At 40.4% G+C, this 19,812-nt stretch overlaps 1 protein-coding gene across 1 annotated transcript in view; it reads left to right on the plus strand.

Annotated features, from left to right (window-relative positions):
* Positions 1-19,812, plus strand: part of LRGUK (leucine rich repeats and guanylate kinase domain containing) — a 102,007-nt gene that overhangs the window by 78,788 nt on the left and 3,407 nt on the right. The window contains exons 17-19 of the mRNA XM_021692972.1: positions 9,990-10,078; positions 11,953-12,075; positions 18,110-18,261. Coding sequence (XP_021548647.1) covers positions 9,990-10,078; positions 11,953-12,075; positions 18,110-18,261 — 364 coding nt within the window. The remainder of the gene's footprint in view (positions 1-9,989; positions 10,079-11,952; positions 12,076-18,109; positions 18,262-19,812) is intronic.

Raw genomic sequence — 19,812 nt, forward strand, 5'->3', positions numbered from 1 at the left:
ACTCTAAAGTCAGAACCATAGGCGGTGGTCGAAAGAATCAGACTGGTTACTTCAGATGAAAAATCTTGGGCTGCAGAATACCCAGGCATAGCTCTGCGGTCTGCTCAGATTAAGTCCTACGATGCCAATGTTCAACGGGCAAGAAACAGATGCCCGATCAAGTCAGCTTAAGTAAGAGGTGGTGCCATAGAAAAAATGTAACGAGTGGCTTCACAGTGCATCATGAACAGGCATGAGATACAGACCTCACAGGTACTGCCCGGCACTGGAATGAACGAGTGAGGTGCTCGGATTTCTCTGCCTTCCAGAGGCATCAAGTTCCTGTCGTCTCTGCTCCTGATTCTCAAGTGTTCTGTGGTCCTATCTCTCCTGGCCAGCCTCCTCCACTCACACAGGCTTCCCTCCCACGTAATTTGAGCTCATTCTCATGCACAGCAGCCCTGACTCTCCATTGCCTCTTGGCTCTGTGCTCCCAATTCCTGGTCACTTCTCTCTGTCTCTGTCATTCATATTGTGGGAGGCAAGAGAATCTAATTGGCCCAGCTGGACTTTTCAAGCCATTCCACAGAGATCATGTGAGACTGCTTGTCCAGTCACCTGTGGAAGGGCAAACAGCACAGGAACAGATCAGGGCTTCTTAGGAGGAACAGAGGGTGGGTGCGCTCTAAACATTTATAAATAATATGAATCTGTACCATGATACTTAAGGGGCAGGAAATAACATATTGATTTATCCAAAATAAATCAATTCTGGAATTGTTGCCATCCACCAGGATCTGTGGGAAGTCAAATATCAGTCATGAAGAGTTGGGATCACTCCCATTCTTTGGATCAAGTTCAAGAACCCTGAGGGTTTCACCATCCTGGAAGACTGGGGAAGAGCCGCTGGCTTCCAGACCACCATGGTTACCATGGAGAGGCCCCTAGTCTAAGAGCCTGAGTTCCACTCTGAGCCAGTGGCGCTGGTATTCTCCATATCCTCTACTACCAGTACCCTCGCCTAGTACCGACCCCTAGGGGGCTCCCTCTCCATGAGGAGCCTCTCAGCCTCTATCTTTCCATCCTGGGAAACCTCAGTTCTTTATGGGTCAGTCCCCCCCTTTCTCTCTACACTTGTTATCCTGTCCTTGGATAATATGGCTTTATGCTTGTTGGGGCTTAGACTTGCAAATATAGGTTCTTCTTTATGTCCCCAGGACATGGCATATCCATAGCGTAAATAAGAACAAATCCTTGGCCACTGTTATTCCTTCATGATAAAGTCTGTGTTCTGCCAACCAGAACCCCTCACATCCCACTTCTGCTGTCCTGCTGCACAGCCTCACACACACTGATGAGCAACACACACCATTGATTTGCCACACCGCTCTGCCCGTTAGTGAGTAATCATGATTTATTTAAACATGACCAGTCTGAATTTCACCTGTTAATTCAAAAGACAGCTTTTGTCTGGTCAAGGGCACTCAGGTATTTAGGAGCAAGAACAGAGGATAAAAGGAACAGAGATGGGGAAAAACAAAAAAAACTCAGACACAAACAATGTGTTCTTAGCTATAATTCATGACCAATAATAATAATAAATAATCAATAATAATATTAATAATTCAGTATAAAATTAATGAAGAGTTTGGAGAAACTGGAGAGGGAAGAGTATGATAAAAAGGCAGTGTGATAGTACGAGGGGCCACCTTGGTGGTGGTCGACAGGGGAGGGGTGCAGGTATTGTGGTCAAGAGTAGTCTCATGAACTTATCCCCGGGGTCACTCCTTCCCTGCAGTCACCTCCCTGAGAAACTGTTCAGCCCCATAATCCAGGGCGTCCAGAGCCTGGTCTAGAACATCTCTTGTGTCCCCTGTTAGAGCATTAGCAGTGACTGATCCCCGATGGTAACAGTGCTCAAACTCCTTGCAGCCTCCAGGTTCTGGGGTCTTTGCCCATCGGTGCTGGCAGAGATACGATGTAACAGCAGTTTCACAGAGAAGCAAATCAAATCCCCCAACAACCAACAGGTAGATACATTCTTCAGAAATAGGTGCAAAATACTAGATTGCTGCTGTCATATATATGGGGTAGAATGTGCCTAAGGTTATATTTAGTGCCTCATTTTCTTTTAAAGATGATGGATTCAATACTATTTTTAAATTTTAAGTACTTTTCAGATTTTAGGTTATTAACCTTTTGTGTAGCTGTTAACAATGCAAAATGAGCAACATGACAGCAGAAGCTTCAGAGAGATGTTATCATGTTATGTTAGAGAACATAAATAGCCTTTACACCGCATTTGTAATTTGGAAAGGGCTTTCATGTAAATTATCTCATGTACCTTTCATTGCAACCCTTTGGAGAAGATGTTATTTTGCTCATTTTACTTTCCCCAACATAAATTTCCATGTATTTTTGAAAGCTTTTAGTGGATTGAAGAAAAATTGCAACTTCCTCTGTCAAAAACCTGTATCTTAAATTGTTCCCCCCAGAAAGTAGAAATTTTTGTGCCTTTTTTGGTGTCTTCACTGTAGATTTAATGTATTCATATTTACCTTTAGAAACTATCAAGAGAACCATTTGACAGTAATGGATGGGTGGAAATTTCCATCATCTAGGCTGAGTTCTGTTTCTCTGAAGCTCCTTCCCACTTAATTGAAGACAGTGTTCTTCCTCTCGGCATTCTTCCTCTCTGCTCAAATCTGCCTCAAACTCCCTGTGCACGTGAGGTCTTTCTGTCTCATCCCATCCAAATATTCCACCCTTTCCTTATGCAGAGTTTCTAACTTCACGTATGTCAAGGTGTGATTACAAAATTTAAGGTGGATTATCTAGATAAATGTGAAAGACAAAGCAAGAATACTTCTAGAAGATAATGTAAGAGAAGATTTTTATGACTTTGAGGCAGGTATAGATTCCTTAAATGTAATACAAAAAGCACTAATTACAAAGGAAAAGTTTAAAACATTGAGGAACATTAAAATTAGTCACATGTATTTAAAAAAAAACAGTATTAAAGAGGAAAAAAGACAAACCACACAGGGGGGGGGGTGATATTTATAATAAGTATAACAAAATGCTTTTATTTAGAATATATAAAGGACTTTTATAAATTATTAAGAAAAAATAACTCACGGAAAAACCTCTTTACAAAGGATAATATCCAGATGGCCAATAATGATGTGAAGAGATAGTCAACCTCATATCAGGAAATGCAAATTATAGCCACAGTAAGATACTGCTGCACTAAAAGTCTGAGCCGACTGTTAAGATGTGGAATAGTGGAAATTTTTATAGGACAACTGGTGGAAGGTTCAATTTGTACACTTTAGAAAGTAAGTGGGCATTATCCACTGAAGTTGAGCATACACATACCCTATGCCTCAACAGTGGGATTCCAATGGAAATGTGTGGCCATGTGCACCAAAATGTATGTGCAAGAATGTTCATAGTAGCCTTGTGTATAGTGGTCCTAAACTGGAAATTCAAGTGTCCACTAGCAGTAGATTGGCCAAGTAAAATTTTGAATATTCATACAGTTAAATATGTACAGTAATGAAACTTTGGTCCATGAATGTCTCTCTCAAACATCCTGTTGAACCAAAGAATTCTTGACTCTAAAGAGTACACACTATATGATTCTAATAATATATAATTTAAAAATTGGCAATACTAAACCATAATACTCAGGGATGCATATTTAGGTGGTAAAAGTATAACAAAGAAGTGGTGACCGTCACAGTCAGGAGAGTGCTTATCTCGGAAGAGGGAAGGAGATGGCAAAGGTTGAAAAGGACGCAAGGGATGCTGGCACTTGGGGGTGGAGGAGGGCACCTGGTGTAGTGGAATGAGGGCCATTTGTCTGTTCACTAGCTGGACAAGCCTCAATGAGTTACTTAACCTCTCTGGGATTGGGTAGGATTTCCTGCAGCTTGAAAAATCAAGGGCAGTCTACAGGGTTTTAGTCCAAGGGTGATGCTGAAACCACAACCAAACAGGTGCAACTACGTGATCAATCCAAAGGATTCGAAGAGAGTGAGGAATCCAGACCACAGCAGTAGAGCACATTAGGGTGAGAGCTTGCTAAGGGCTGAGACTTAGCTTCTTGTCCCCCTGGATATAAATCTGGGAAAAGGGAAATAATGAGCTATGGGATGTGTGGCCGTGGGGGAAAGCCGTGTCCATAGTCTGCGTGATGGTTCGTTGAAGGACGAGTGCATTCTGTCATTGCTAGTTGAGCAATCCCAGGAAGAGCCTTTGCTGTCATAGCCATCCTGTCTTTTCCCATATGCAGAGGACTCCCCTTCCCTTCCCTTCCCTTCCCTCTTTCCCTTCCTTTCTTCTCACTCATTCATCTTCCCTTCTTCTCACATATCTTGAATTTGTTGAATTCCTACCATGTATAAGGATTAGATTTGCTTTTCAGTAGATAGCAGGTATTTGCTTGCTGGACCCTGTTCTAGACACTAGAACAAAGTGGAGCTGATCCCTGCCCTTATTGAATGGAACAGTCTGGTAGAGATGCCTCTGGTCTCCTCTCGTCGGTGGGGTGAGGTCGGTGTCTCTAGCCCTTCTACCACTTACTTTCTTTGAGTAGAAAATGGGCTAATGGAGCATGCGACATCCTCAGGATTACCGACGCCTAATGTACCAACAGCTATGTTTTGTTTCTCAACTGTGGGATCACTGGGACCCACATGGCTTGTCTCTGTTAGGAAGAAATGTCCAAGAGTATTATTCTTTGTCTTCAAATCTGGAAAAACATCTGCTAACATCACTTTTCTTGCTTGTAACTCTAATAGTTTATCAATATCAAATACTTTCCATGAATATGACCATAATTTAATGAGTTTAAATAGTAATAAAATATTCAGTGTATTTCCTTATTCCTTGCTTAATCAATCCTTGTTGTTTCATTTCTTCTCTCTTCTTAGCCTAAATGGTACTTACTTTTCTCAGCGACTCCCAGAGCATATTAATTTGAACATCTCTGAAAGATTCCTGGAGAACTGTAAAGAAATATTGATCAGCCTTACTTCTTAAATGCAATTTTCTTTTAAGGTTTGAGTAAAAAACAAAGCAAAACAAACGCACAGCTCTTCTCTTACCATTGCAAAAAGTATGTAACAAACACCATCCAGTAAAAGGTTTTTATTTATATGACACATATACTATTGATTAAAGAAGTTGAAGTTCATGAGTTTTGTTATATATCACTGTGTTTTAGTTTCCCCTCACTGATAGCAACCCCCTTTTGCATGGTTGGCTGCCTGGAAGGCCGAACATTCTTGCACATATATGATGGCTTAGTGAAGATTTTCTGCTCTGGAACTGTGACTAGATCTTTGCCTTCCAGAAGAAGCTTGATTTTCAACCTTCACTTGAACTTCAATTGTATCTGTTTCTTCAGCCAGGTCCTCTGACCTCCTTAGGGACCATCCTCACTCCTGGGGCAGACCAGCTTACTGAAAGCCAGTTCTCCAGAAAAATTGCTGAATGGCTGATTCATTCAAAGCCACTTTAGCAAATGTGTGTGTGTGTGGCAGATTAGTGCAGTCCAATCCCATGAAGTACCTGAATGTATGAAGGCCAGTGAGAAGGTGGATCTGTGGTGACAAAATATTGGGCACCTAAATCTACTAAGCACCACTTCTTTTCAATACTGTGGGAGAGCTTAGCTCAGAGAGTTTGTCCAAGATCACACAGCTTAGCAATGTCAATTTTGATTCCAAAAGAAAAGTGCTTTCATCTACTCAGATGCATTTTTCAGGGCACGGCATTCACCAGATTTATTAGCTGGAATAATACAATAAAGAGATGCTCCTCTCATCTACCACCTGGCTACCAAGTGGCACAGATCATATAGGATCAGCTATCTAACTGCTTTTTTCAAGATAATGGTTTCCTATTATTCTCTGACGGTGACCAATTAATTTTTAAATATCATTTATGATCATTATGTTCTTGATTTGTATGTATTGAATGGTATCTACCCACTGCATTTTGTATCTTTATTGAAACTCAAATTGTTCTACCTTTGGCCAGTCAGAGCCTCTTAAGGGTGGCTCCTGTGTCCTTTAATATGATCCATGTCGACTTTAGTAGCCATCTTGCTGTCTGTTAGGACGAGATCTTCTATGCTCTTCTGTGCATTTCCTGTCCCAGACCTGCAAACCATCTTTTCTCCAAGGAGCCCTGGTTTCTTTAAGTGGGAGATGATAGTGCAAGGACACGTGGTTGCCAGGAGTGCTTGTCGCTACTGGGGTGGTCATTGCTTCTAGGCTTTTTCTGTGCATAGGTGAGATGAACTTCATGAGTTCAAGTTAATATTTCCAATTCAGACTCAAGACTTGGGGATTTTTACTCGTCTTCTTCTCTATTACATATCTTTCTTTCACACTGAGCATCCTGATTCTGAAAGACATGGGAGATGATAGAACTACAGTGTCACTAAATTTCTCACATGGTTTATCTAGATCGTGGGCAGAAGAGTCTCCGCATAACAATACCAATACGACTAGCACCCAGTAGAAAGACCAAGAACAGTTAAAAATTTTGTTTGCACATGTTCTCCACCCACCCCCAGCCCTGGTTATTTGTGGTTGTGTTCCAGCTACACTCTCAGCACATAGTCATATGTTCGCTCCCTTTTAACTCTCGTCTTAGTTCTCAAATATGTACACACTTGATACTCATCATTAGGCCTCAGGCCAATATCTAGTAGTTCTCTTGTCTAGGCGCATTCTCTGCTAGATCCAGGAAGGGCTACGGGGGCAGCATTTCCTGAGTTCTTGCCTGCCGATGACAGTCTGTCATACTTGAGACTCGAATTGTAGTTTTTGTGACCTATCCTGTTTGCTTGTTTTGGTTTCTTTACCAAGGGCTCTTATTGTTTGCATGTTGGATCTTCTTTGTCTATCTTAAATATTTGTCATTTTCTCTTGAATCTTGTTACCTCTTGATTTCTTTTTGAGTTTAAAAAATTTCCTCCATTCACTTTCTAGTCCTCTGAAGGTATTATTTGTTGTTTTTATTCACTCTTCTATTCCCTCTGGTTCAGTTTTCATTTCTGAAGTAACTTTTCCCCCATATATTTCTAATTCTTTCCTGAGGTCTGTCACCTCACTTAGGAGTTTTAAAAATTGTAATTTATTGGGGCACCTGGGTGGCTCAGTCGGTTAAGCGTCCAACTCTTGATTTCAGCTCAGGTTGTGATCTCAGGGTTGTGAGATTGAGCCCCATGCGGGGCTCTGCATTGGGCAAGGAGCCTGCTTGAGATTCTCTCCCTCTCTCTCTCTGCCTCTCCCCCCACTCATGTGCTCTCTCCCTCTGGAAAAAAAATGATAATTTATTTGTTTCTTAATGTTTTATGCTATTTCCTTAATGTCTTTTAGTTAGTTTTGAAATAGTAGATGACAGATTTTATCTGTTTTATGAGCACACTTTCATTGTATATAAAGGGGTTATCCTGCTCCTTTCTCTTTTTAAAATAAGAGCTTTGGGATTTTACTAGGAAATTTCTCATTTTTATGTGAAATTCGTTTTTTCAAACTTTTATAAGGAAGCGTGCGTGGTTCTTTAGAATTGTGTTTAAATATACGGCAGTTTTCTTTTGGGCGTTTCTGGGCTCTGTTCCCCTCCACCATTTTGGTCTAGACTTTCTCTTTGTCTCTGTTGACTCTGTCCTAATTAATTCTGATTCCACTCCTATCAGCTTTTCTCTAGTGTGGGGCCCTGTCTTAGAAGACGGCCCCAGTGGGTCAGTTTCAGAACTTACTGTGGACCCCTTATTCTTACCCACTATTGGGGTAGGAACAGGCTCCCCTGGATTCCAGCTGTGGTGCCCGATTGTGCTGCTTTTCTTCCCAGTGAATACTTTTTAGCTGTTTTGAGGTTCTCCTGTTCTCAGGTGTTTTAGTGCCCCTGTTGCTTCCTTTGTCTTCCTCTCGCATAGACACTGGTACCATGTGGTGGTGTTGCTACTATCACCTGTATTTTGGAGTTTGAAGGGATTTCTCTTCTGATTTGGGGTTTGAGGGGAATCTCCTCATCTAGTTTTCTTGCTGATGTTTTGATATGTTTTTTATTTTGCCATTGGCTTGCTCTAACTATTTTTGTGTGGGAATTCTGAAAGATGCAGACTGTACTTCCACCATTACTGTCATATCCTCCCAGTCATGATATAATTGCAATGGAGGATCAATACAGAAAAAAAAGAAAGATGGTATAAAGTAAAATCACAATAGAGAATATATGTACTGCTATTGAGTAATTGAGGAAAAATAATAACACATTAACCTGAGAGTGGATAGGACAGCAGAGTTCATCAATATATAGTAATTTTGTAGTAATATGAAACAATTTAAATGGGAGATGATAGTGCAAGGACTATGGGGTTATTTAAACAGTTTTGAATGGTGAAATTTAAATAGAGTTTCTTTCTTCATTTCTTGTCCCATTACAGACTCCATCCCTCCAGCCCGACAGGTATTTTCTCCTTGTCCTGCTTAGACAGAATCACAGAGCTAATGGCCAGGGACACCGTTAAATGGTCTTGACGACCAAATAGACACCCGAGAGCCTGTGTTTAGTGAGTTTGCATGTTAGCTTTCATGTGTCGTGGTGTCTAAGGAACACTTTCAAAAGCATGACCCAGAATTTCTCAAGCTAGCAACCGTTGAAAGCAAATTCTATTCCAGATCATGAAGAATGGTAGACATTATTCACACTTTATATTATCTCCCCAAATATGTACTGTTGTACATTAAAGATGTAGATTGAGCTCCAACTTTATGCTCAGGTGTGTGTACGCTGTGTACAGGGAAACATAGGAGTGAACAAAGGGACTTCTGGTCTCTGGGGTGTGACTTGTTTCCCAGGGGTGTTCACTGGGCCAACCTTGGCATCACTCCTGCAGATTAATTTCTGTAACGCAAAAATGTTTTTTAGAATCACATCAACTTACCCCTTAAAAATTGATTCTTGAAAAATTCCCCCAAAACACACGCAACCACTTGAAACTATGGTAGCCCCCAAGGCTAGAACAAGTGGTCAGCCCGGAGTTAGGGGCTCACAACCATAGGTTTGGTGGGTATTCTTCCCCTAGCGTACTTGTTTGCTGTCATTTCTTATGTGATTTTAACTAAATATCGACTCATAGACAAACCTGGTAGTCACATTGAAATCAAAAGAGGTTTATTTTAGATTCAGTTACTGCAAGCAAAGATTGCTGTTTAAATAAATGTTATTATAAATCCCTTTATTCTTTAGTCTTTTATGTAAAACAAATAAGCAATTTGCTGATTTATCTTTTCTGTAAACTGAGAATTTTATACATCGGCTTTGCTTAAAGTGAGGAGATCCAGCACTTGGACGGTTGCTAAACAGATCACACTCCATTACATAATCCATATATAGACACACATTGTACTATTTATAAAACAGCATGTGCTATCTTGTTTTTTTTTTTCTCTGTCTTTTTAAATCCCCTTTTACCACCAGATTATAAACCTTTTGAAGGCAGTGATTGTGTCTTTTATGTCTCTGTTTTCCCATCAAATGTTTACTAAAGTATATAGTGATGGTGACATGCTGGTGAAATGTGGGAGATATTTCAGGGTGGTACTGAAACATTGTTGGATATAATCAATCAGTTGACTACTCTGTGTGCGAAGATCTGGGAAGACAAAAAGACAGTAATAATACATATCCTTGAGAGATAATCTCATTGGAAAGATAAAAATATATATATAAACATTAACAAGGAATTGCCACATTATTTAGATGTCAAATGAAGTTGATATATTGTGTTCTTCGTAAAAATATTTAATTTATAAAGTTTTTTTTTCTTTCCACTGAACCAATACCAGTTGTTTTTTAGTCCTTTTTCCCCTTTTTCTTTCCACATATTTGACAATCTCTAGTAAGAAGATATTGATTATAGCTACTTTCACCGTCTGACATATTTTTAACATCAGTATAATTTTCTGATCATATTCCTTGCCTAGGAAAGAGAATCTATAGAGAGACAATATGAGACAGCCCGGCAGGCCCTGATGGGAAAGATACCTCCTCATCATACCCTCCTGTTTCAAAGGTAGTGATATATCACATTTATTTATACCTGGGCATCTTTAGATTGATTCTCTAGTATCCAAATATACCAAATGAATCATCAACGTGAACAGGGGCCTCTGTACTAAAGTGGACCCAGTGATTCAGTAGTAAACCTAGTTCTAGAAGTTTTATTTTCCTTTCATTTATATATATACTTTAAAAAGACATAATGTGTTCATAGCTGTTAGAAATTGATGGCTTTTTTTTTTTTTCATTCTTTGAAGCCTATAAAGAATGGTATTTCTGGTGAAATTTGAATATATATATCCGCCTTCTCCAAGGCTGTTCATGACTGAGGGTTCATTATATCCTATTGTATATCTTGCTGTTGTCCATCATGATTCTCAAAACAATAGTAATTATGTGCAAAGTCATTTGTTTAAAGCCTCCTTTCCATATTAAACTGTAAATTCCATGAGGGTGGGAATCATTGTATCTTTATTAACCTATGAATTCTCTATTCTTAATATGAAAGTTTTTACTTAGTTCTTCTGTATAGTAAAGGCTTCATGAAGTTAGTGGCTATAATAATTACTGTACTATTAATTATTACATATCAAGAGGCACATTTAGGCTTTAATATTTACTCAAAATGAATAACTAGGTCACAGTATAGCTATAGAATGTTTGCATTTTATTTTCTCATTAATGTTATAGGCTTTGATATTCTGAATTCTCTTTCCTGTGTCACATTTTAGAAAATTTGAGTAATACAGTGAAGTCCCTGTTTTCAGAAAGCTAGTAAGAACATGACAAGACCTTAATTATAGCATTTTAAAAAGCTTTTTAGAATGCAGTGATTCAAGGAAGCAGAATAAAGAAGCCATTTAAATTTTTTTTTCAATTTCAGCTCTTTTTATTGTCTGTAATTTTAAGCTATCTGTTGAAAATCTTCATCCAATATAAATGAAACCAAGTTTTGTCACTTTGTTACATATCCAAAAAGTGTGATGAATTTTCTCCATATTGATAAGCTATCTTTGGATAGTCTGATTCAAAAGATAGGCTGTGTGGCATACACAGAGTTCTGCTGAAGGGCCAGGAAGGTGATGGCCAGGAGATAGGCAGTGTCTTCGAGAGCAGCAAAACTGGGGTCTGTGTGACCTCCGACCAGCAGCAGGGCCATGCTTATTAAAACGCTGGGGACAGAGAACCAAAGCAGTTTTAAATATGAGCTCCAAATGGGTCATACCAGGACAGATAGATGCTTCGAATTTGCATGCATTTATATGCAATTGGGCTACTTTGCACACAGCAACTCTGTTTAGCAAGTCTGAGGTGAATAGCGACAGGATTTTTTCACTAAAAATGGTTAATGATTCTTCCAAGTCACTCTGGGGAAACAGGCTAGTAAAGATGAAAAAAGAATAGTTTACACTGGAGTTCAGTTGAGAGTATAATATTAGAATTTTTAGAAATATTTTATTCTGGTATCATTTCAAAGCACTGGATTAGAAACAAAATTCAAAAATATCTATTTCAATTTTTATAGCAGTTGATACATTGCTGGACTCACATAACAAATGGACTAGAGTTTATAATAGAATGCACAGAATACATACTAATCAGTAGGAAGATAATTTGCCTATATTAGTGACTTAATGGATAAGGAAGATTCAAAACAATACAAATTCACCTAATCTACAAATTAGAATGTAATAATGCTAGAGTTTTAAGACAAGCTCTGGGGTAAATGTTGAGTGGATATATTACATTATTCCAAATAGATTTTATTGGCATTTACATTATGTGGGTATATCAGTCAGTATTTAGGTATTTAGGTATTACGTGTGTGTATGCTTGGTATCATTACAAAATTCTTTTTTTGTTTGTTTGGTTTTTTTCTGATTTCAGGGGTCCGGTGCCAGCACCTATTATCAATGGTCTACATTATTTTACAGCTTTAGAATTACAGAAAAGTTTTGAGCTTTGTGAAGATTATTTTAAAGCTCCCATTGGACTGTATTCTGAGAAAAGGTGAGTTGAGTTTTGTCGAATAAAATCAGTTATTTTCTGCTGATTAGCTAAGATCACAGCACTCCTCCCTAAGCTTCAGAGAAATCTTAAAACTGGGGAGCAGGGCCCCACCTTCCACCATGGACTTTGAAGGGAGTAGATCCTGGCCCTCCAGGAAAGACACAGGCATATATCCTGGGTTCATCCAATTGAAAGCTTCTCTCTGGGATTTTGAATCTTGAGGGAGTGACACAAAGATGCAAGGGCAGTTAGAGATCCATCAAGACACGGGTAATGGAAGATCAAGAATTTGTTGTGGAGGGCAAACAGTGATGATCTCTTCCCGTATTGAGACCTGGCTGTCTGTGTTCTTGGCACCTTGCTTACTTTGGTTCCTGCCCAGTTTATAGGTCTCATGCTTCAGTTTTTCATTAGTCTATAAACTACACGAAAGCTTTTCAGTAACTGCTTTTCAGGTATTAAAATGAGCCAGAGTTGGTGTTTGTAATTTGCAATTAGCATCTCTGATTAGTATAGCTTTGTGTTTCTAAATGTTTACCAGCTGGTGTCTAATATACAAAAGGGCATTTCAGGGTTCCAGTGCTTAATATATCAAAGTGTAGTTCAAAAGCTGAGTAGGTGTTAAGCTGAAGACTGCATATAGACCACAGCTGACACTCCACCACTGATTTTAGTGCTTGGCCTTTGCAGGCTCTCTACTACATTCTGTTCCTGCTTCTGCTGTGTTTACTTCTGAATCCATGGCAACATAATAGACAAGAAATGGGACTGGAATGAAGTGCACTAGAATATTATTAACGGGAGATTTCTCTAGAAATATCAGTTATTTTTATTTTCTTCTTTATCCTTTTTTTGTAACTTGTAAATTGTCTTTACAGGATATATATTTTATTTTTATATACTAAAAAAAAACTAAGAATCCATGATGGTTTGATGAAATATTTAATAAATGGAAAAAATTGGCCCTTTAGATACAATTTTCTCACATCACTCTACATGTTAAAACAAATGTTAAAGTTATAAGGCGTTAAATACAATCAATGCCTATGATATAATAATAAGTAGGGAGATTGAGATACATATGTATATCCAGTGTAATTAGGTTTAAAAATATTCATGTGTATGTATAGGAAAAAAATACTGAAAATACACCAAAATAGAATCAATTATTATCTTGTAGTGATGAGATTATGACCAATTTTTATTTCTTTGTTCTTCTCCCATATTTTCAGTGGTGAATATTTAATAATTTTTGAAGTATTAACGTCACTTTAAAAAGTTATCTTAAAGGTCTGCCACAGCAAAAGGATATTTTTTGATGGCATGTGTCATAAGAATGACAGTTTAAAAAATGAGTGCTGTTTTCCTTTATTTCTGAGTTTTATTGCTGTAGCACTTGGATTTCCTCCCATAAACTTGATGATGAAAAATAACCTTGCCTTCTAAGGGGTTCCTTCAAGCCTACCATTTCACTAGCTACTAGAGGCCCTAGTATTCTAGTTAGTATTCTAATTAGTATTAATATTCAATATTAATTGAAGGGAGAAGGATAGATACATTCAGACCATAACAGAGAATTAATATGCTTAACAGGCCACACTGGGCTTATACATCATCTGTCCCGACGGTGAAAAGGGGGGGGGGTCAGACCTACCCTCAAATCTGACCATTCGCTGGTGGTAACATATGTGTGTCTTTTAACTCTACCACTTTTTTACATTTGTCTTTCAAAGCATTTTCATTTAATACTTTCTTTGATAGAAAGGAAAAAGTAATTGTTGAAAGACAGACCTTGTTCTGTGACTCCCTCCACCTTTTTTTTGGTGTATGCTTTAAATGAAGACCTACTGTCTTTTTCAAAAATAAGAGACCAGAACATGTGTTATGGGTTGAGTTGTGCCCCTCCCATCCCCGCCCCACCCCCTGCCAAATTCACCTGCTGGAGTCCGTCCCTTCAGAATGTGACCTTATTTGGAAATAAGGTTGTTGCAGATGTAATTAGTTAAGATAAGGTCATACTGGAGTAAGGTAGTAAGGTAGACCCCTAAACCAATATGATTGGTGTCCACATAAAAAGGGGAAATTTGGACACAAGACACACGCACCGGAAGAGGGCTTGGGGTGATGTAGAAACCAAGGAGCACCAGACTGCCAGCAAACCACCAGAAGCTAGAGGAGAGGCCTAGAATAGCTTCTCTGTCACAGCTTTCCGAAGGAACCAAACCTGCTGACACCTTGATCTTGGACTTACAGACTCTAGGACCGTGAGACATTAAATTTCAGCCACTCAGTTCACAGTACTTTGCTACACCAAACCTAACAAACTAATATGTATTAAAAATCCAGTGACATTTTTCTTGCTATTTTCTTTCTGTGCTCCCTTCAACATACTATCTTGGTATTACTTTAGAGATTTAGCCATACAATCTATGGATTGTTGTGTTTTTTAATTAAAAGAAGGAAGAAAACTTTATGCTTCTATAGTTTGGAATAGAAGGTCTAGCCCATAAAACATAAATGCATCTAACGTTGTATTTAGCAGAACAAGATTCAGTCTAGTATACTCTGGAGAGAAGCTCCCAAGCAGGATTACTAATGTCACTTGTCCACTGCAAGAAGAAAGAGCTGTTCAGTCACTGAGAAATCCAGAAGTTGGCAGTATTGGTCTCAGTTCTTTAGGAAGTGCTTCTTAGACAAACTCAATTACCTTATGTGGGAGCAAGAGGTTGGAAAACAAAGTCTCCTAGGATCATGGTATTCTACCTGAAGGGGGACTAGTATTCTGTGAAGGGATTCCAAAAATTGTTGTCTGACAAAAAGAGACAAACCCAAGAACTCAGTCCAACCTGGTATGAGGGATTCCCTCCTTCCAATGAGCAATTCAATTTAGAAAAATTGAGATAGATAGAATAACTGTTGATAACAAGTACTCAAAGCTCCTTCTCTTTTTTTTTAAGATTACTTATTTATTTATTTATTTGAGAGAGAGAATGCACAAGCAGGGCACAGGGGAGAGGCAGAGGGAGAAGCAGATGCAGACTCCCCACTGAGCAGGGAGCCTGATGCAGGGCTTGATCCCAGGACACTGGGATCATGACCTGAGCCGAAGGCAGACGCTTAACCGACCGAGGCACCCAGGTGTCCCTACAAGTACTCAAAACGTCTAAGCAGAACCCTAGCTGCAGGGAGATTGCTCAATCCTGGACTGTCTCTGCCTGGGAATGTTGGTGCCATCGAGCCCTAGTTGTAGTTGATAGGTTGAGCAGAAGGCAGGTGTCCATGCCCAGTGTGGGAGCTTTCCAGGAGAGCTGATTTTGGATTCCAGCCATGGGCTACCACCCACGAACTGCAGCTTCTGCTTGCCGTTCAGACATAACCCAGACAGCATGAGTGTCCTCACATTGGACGTGTCCCCTCAGTATGCCTACATCACCCACTACATTTCCTCCTGGGTCAAGGACAAGCCCAGATAGCTAATTGGACTGTGTTTCCTAGTAATAGGGCCTTGAACTCCTGGGGACAGCTCATTAAAACTTGCTTCTACCCTTTTCATCTCTGCTACAGTCATAATATCATCCTGGTAGACAGAGACACCCTCATTAAATGACAAGCTTTATCCTGAATAGACCCGATTTGCATCAGCCTTTGCTACTGCAAAGATATGAACTTAAGTTAAATGTGGAGTGTGAACAAGTGGAGGTCAACCTGAATTTGACATTTGATCCCAGAAGTGTACTTCTGTGCTGAAATAGTAGTCATCGTGTTGGAACTACAGGGAAGAAAGTGTAATCACTTTCAACCACCAGGCTCTGCAGTAAACAATTACCTCTTAATTTTCAACATTTTAAATTAATCTTTGGCTAAATCATGAAAAGACAACACTCTGACGACAAAACTTACTGTAATTAACACTGGCAGTGAAAAGTAGAGCTCTAATGACAAAGTTGAGGAGGTAGAGGTGGAAAGTCAACATGCATCATCTGTTGTTGATGGAACAAGAAACGCAGGATTGAAATACGATACATGAAGGTGTAGATCTGACAGATGGAGGAACTGAAAACAGTGATAGGGCTCTTTGGGGGAGGAAAAACAGGGGGAGTGTTATTAAGTGAGCTGAATCCTTTCTGATGATAGCAGACATCCATATCTACCAAAGATCGACTTAAAACTGGTAAGTCAATAAAAGCCAGCAACGTATTATTTACAAATAAGATTATTGTCAGAATATCTAAAACCAGACGTGGTTAAACATGGTTGACTCTCGGGGTGCCTGGGTGGCTCAGTCATTAAGCGTCTGCCTTCAGCTCAGGTCATGATCCCAGGGTCTTGGGATCAAGCCCCGCATCGGGCTCCCTGCTTGGCGGGGAGGCTGCTTCTCCTTCTCCCGCTCAGGTCATGATCCCAGGGTCTTGGGATCAAGCCCCGCATTGGGCTCCCTGCTTGGCGGGGAGCCTGCTTCTCCTTCTCCCACTCCCCCTGCTTGTGTTCCCTCTCTCGCTGTGCCTCTCTCTCTGTCAAATAAATAAATAAAATCTTAAAAAAAAAAAATGATTGACTCTCAGGAGAGTACAAGTGGTGTTGGGAGAGGTAGGGCTTGGATTGCTGCTTTTTATTATAAGCTCTTCTGCATAATAGAATTTAGTTTTAATTATATGTATAGGCAGTTAACCCTTGAACAACACAGACTGGAACTGCATGGGTCCATTTATAGACGGGTTATTTGCAGTACAGTGTACTGCTGTACCATAAATGTATTTTCTCTTATGATTTTCTTAATAGCCTTTACTCTATGTTCCTTTATTGTAAGAGTAAGAATACAGTATCTAATACATACAACATACAAGATATGTGTTAATTAACTTATGTTGATTGAATCAACTTATATATACCAATATTTGTTATCGGTAAGGCTTCCAGTCAACAATAAGCTGTGAGTATTTAAGGTTTTGTGGAGTCAAAAGTCATATGTGGATTTTTGACTGCAGGGAGGGTCAGCACCCCTAACCCTCCCTCACATGGTTTAAGGGTCAACCCCAGTAAGTTGCTTAAAATATTAATGAAATGTTTTTGGAGAAATAAGAAAAATCACAGAGGGAAAAGTGAGTACATTTTGACTATATAAACATCTTCAGTTTCTCTAGGTCCAAAACAAATGTAAAAGGAAAAACAGCAGGCTATTTAAAATGTAACAAAAAAGTCAACATTCAATATATAAAGAGTTCACACAAATTGATAGAGCAAACAGGAAGATAGATCCTCCAAAGGTAAATGAGGAAAAGACAGTGTACAAATGACAGGAGAAAAGCTAAGTAATAAATGAATAAACTTAAAGATTAAGAAATAATGTTTAATCTTGCTGTGAACAAAGCAACAAAGCCCAGTTACTTCACAGTGCTCTGCAGGATGAGCCTCTCCCCTCCGGTCCCTGAAGCTGCCCACCCCCCCCACCCCCCCGCCCCCCCGCCCCTGCCGGGAGCTCCGAAGCCAAGAAGCAGGTGAATCCCAAAGGAGAGTAACCTGGTGGCAGGAAGTGCACTGGGCCAAACACAGGGATGTTGGGCACGCTAATCACACCCGAACCTTATCCTAAAAGGGGAATAAAATCACAGTCCCCAAGACTCTCATTAGGTTTGCCCAGTGTGTTGTCCTAATACGTTTTCATATCCTCTGTTCTTGAAATAGCAGGAGATGCCATATGTAAATTGCACTGGATTCTGAAGTCCTGGGCATTAGTATCTGTGCCTTACTCATCTTGTGTACGCTCCAGCATCCATCACGATGCTTTCCCCTTAGTAGGCGTTCAGCTATGTTTTGTCGGTTGGAGGAGAGGTTTATGCTAATATGTACAGCTTTTACTATGCCCGGTGCTGTGTAACTCCTGCCGCAGGTACCGCTGAATGCTTGAGCTCAACAGAGACGGGCACAGGCCACTGACACGGCTCCGGAAAGGTGACCCGGTGCGGTCACAGGTGTAGATCGTGTGGCGATCGGGAGCTTGTCATCTAAACGGGATCATGCACTTTTTGTTTTTCAGCGGCAAGGATTCCCACCTTACCAAGAACTATTCTACCGTATTTCATTCTTATCCATGGTCAAAAGAAATGGCTTTTCAGCCTCCAGAGGGCAGCGTCTATTCCCGCCCGGGATCAGGAGTAAGTGATAGTGAGGCCGATCAGGCCCTAAAAGGTATGTGTCATTTTACATACGGTTCTCATATAAATATTAATATCATAATTATATCTATTTCCCACTGTTTCCTGATTTTTTTTTTAATTAAATGAGTGTTTTAAGTCAGACTCTCTCCTCTGAGGTAGGGTGGGTTTTTTGTCTCCCATTGTTTAGAGATGAGAAACGAAGTTCAGAAAGGTCGGGAATGTGCCCAAGGTCACTTACTTAGGCCATTTAGAATGGGCTTAGAATAGGCTGCTGTTCTGCCCACTGAGCCACTCTGCCGGCAGGGGTCTTCCCAGGTTGCGGGCACGTGCTCTCCGCAGGAGGTCTTTGAGGACTTGGGCTCCATTCAGTGAGGGTGAAGAGAAGCCTGGAAGGTTTCCGATTGCTGGCCCATCTTCTGCCCTGGGAGTCTGGCCGAATCCCGTTGGTTTTAGATTTAAAGGATCTGGCCCAGCCTAGCCACGTCACCCCCTTCATGCCCCTTGCTCCTCAACACACAGGTGAGTGCGTATCTCCAGGCCCCGACAAGAGGGGCATTGCATTTTTGTCTCTGGGCATACTAGGGGTGTTCACAAATGACAGCGAGTAAAGACCTTGCACAGTGTTGTGGAGACTGAAGGGCTAGAGGTGAAAGGAGAGAGAACGGGAGAAAGTAACCCGGTGTTGGGATAGAAGGTGGGGCTCTGTGAGCAATGGAAAGAACAATGAGTAACTTGGAGGATTCTGTAGGACCTGCAGGCTAACAGGGAGCCTCCATTTATAGCCTGGGTGGGTGGTGAAGTTCTGCCTGAGCCCAGAGGGGAGATGAGGACCCCCTCCTTAGGGTGACCAGGGGAACCAGAAAGAGAATAAAGACTTGTTAGTTTGCCAGGGACAAGAGGACACAGTGGTTGGCATGTCCAGAGGCAGGTTCCTAAACAGGCAGCTTCTCACCAGCTCAAGGGTGGAGGACTCTCTCTTCAGCTGTACTTACGTTCAGGACAGCCGGCCAAGATAAGGTGTTTTCAAGCATTTTACTTGTGAGGGTGGACACAGACGGTAAGGATTAGAGTCCCAAAACCAAAGTTCCAGGAGTCATCCCAGATTCTGAAGTAGACACTTTCTGGTCATCTCACCAGTTGTGGGGAGTGTTCTAGGAACCCCTTAAAGACTGTGACCTGCCACTTAGGAGCCTGAGGACAAAACTCCAGGAGCTCTGGACCAAATGTGTCACCAAGGCCCACCGTGGTTCTGGTGTCCCATAGGACAGTGTTTCCAGACCTTTCGCATCTTATTTTCTGTCCTCTTGTACCCTTCCTTCAATGGGATACTTAGAGTCAAAAACTGCATTCCAAACAGTCTGACCAGTGTGGAAGTGGGCTGTTACCTGTGAAAAGAACATTGTATTCAAAATCAGAAGACCAGGTTCTAGCTCCATTTCTACTTTTGTCTGACTGCATAGTGTTGGGCAAATCAGATCATGTCTGAGCCTTGAGAATGATATCTGTCCTACAGTAATATAGCAACGTCCTATATCACCATATATTACATTATAATATACATGTATATATACAATAATATAAA

The sequence above is a fragment of the Neomonachus schauinslandi genome, chromosome 12, assembly GCF_002201575.2.
Source record: "Neomonachus schauinslandi chromosome 12, ASM220157v2, whole genome shotgun sequence".
NCBI classification, from domain to species: Eukaryota; Metazoa; Chordata; class Mammalia; order Carnivora; family Phocidae; genus Neomonachus; species Neomonachus schauinslandi.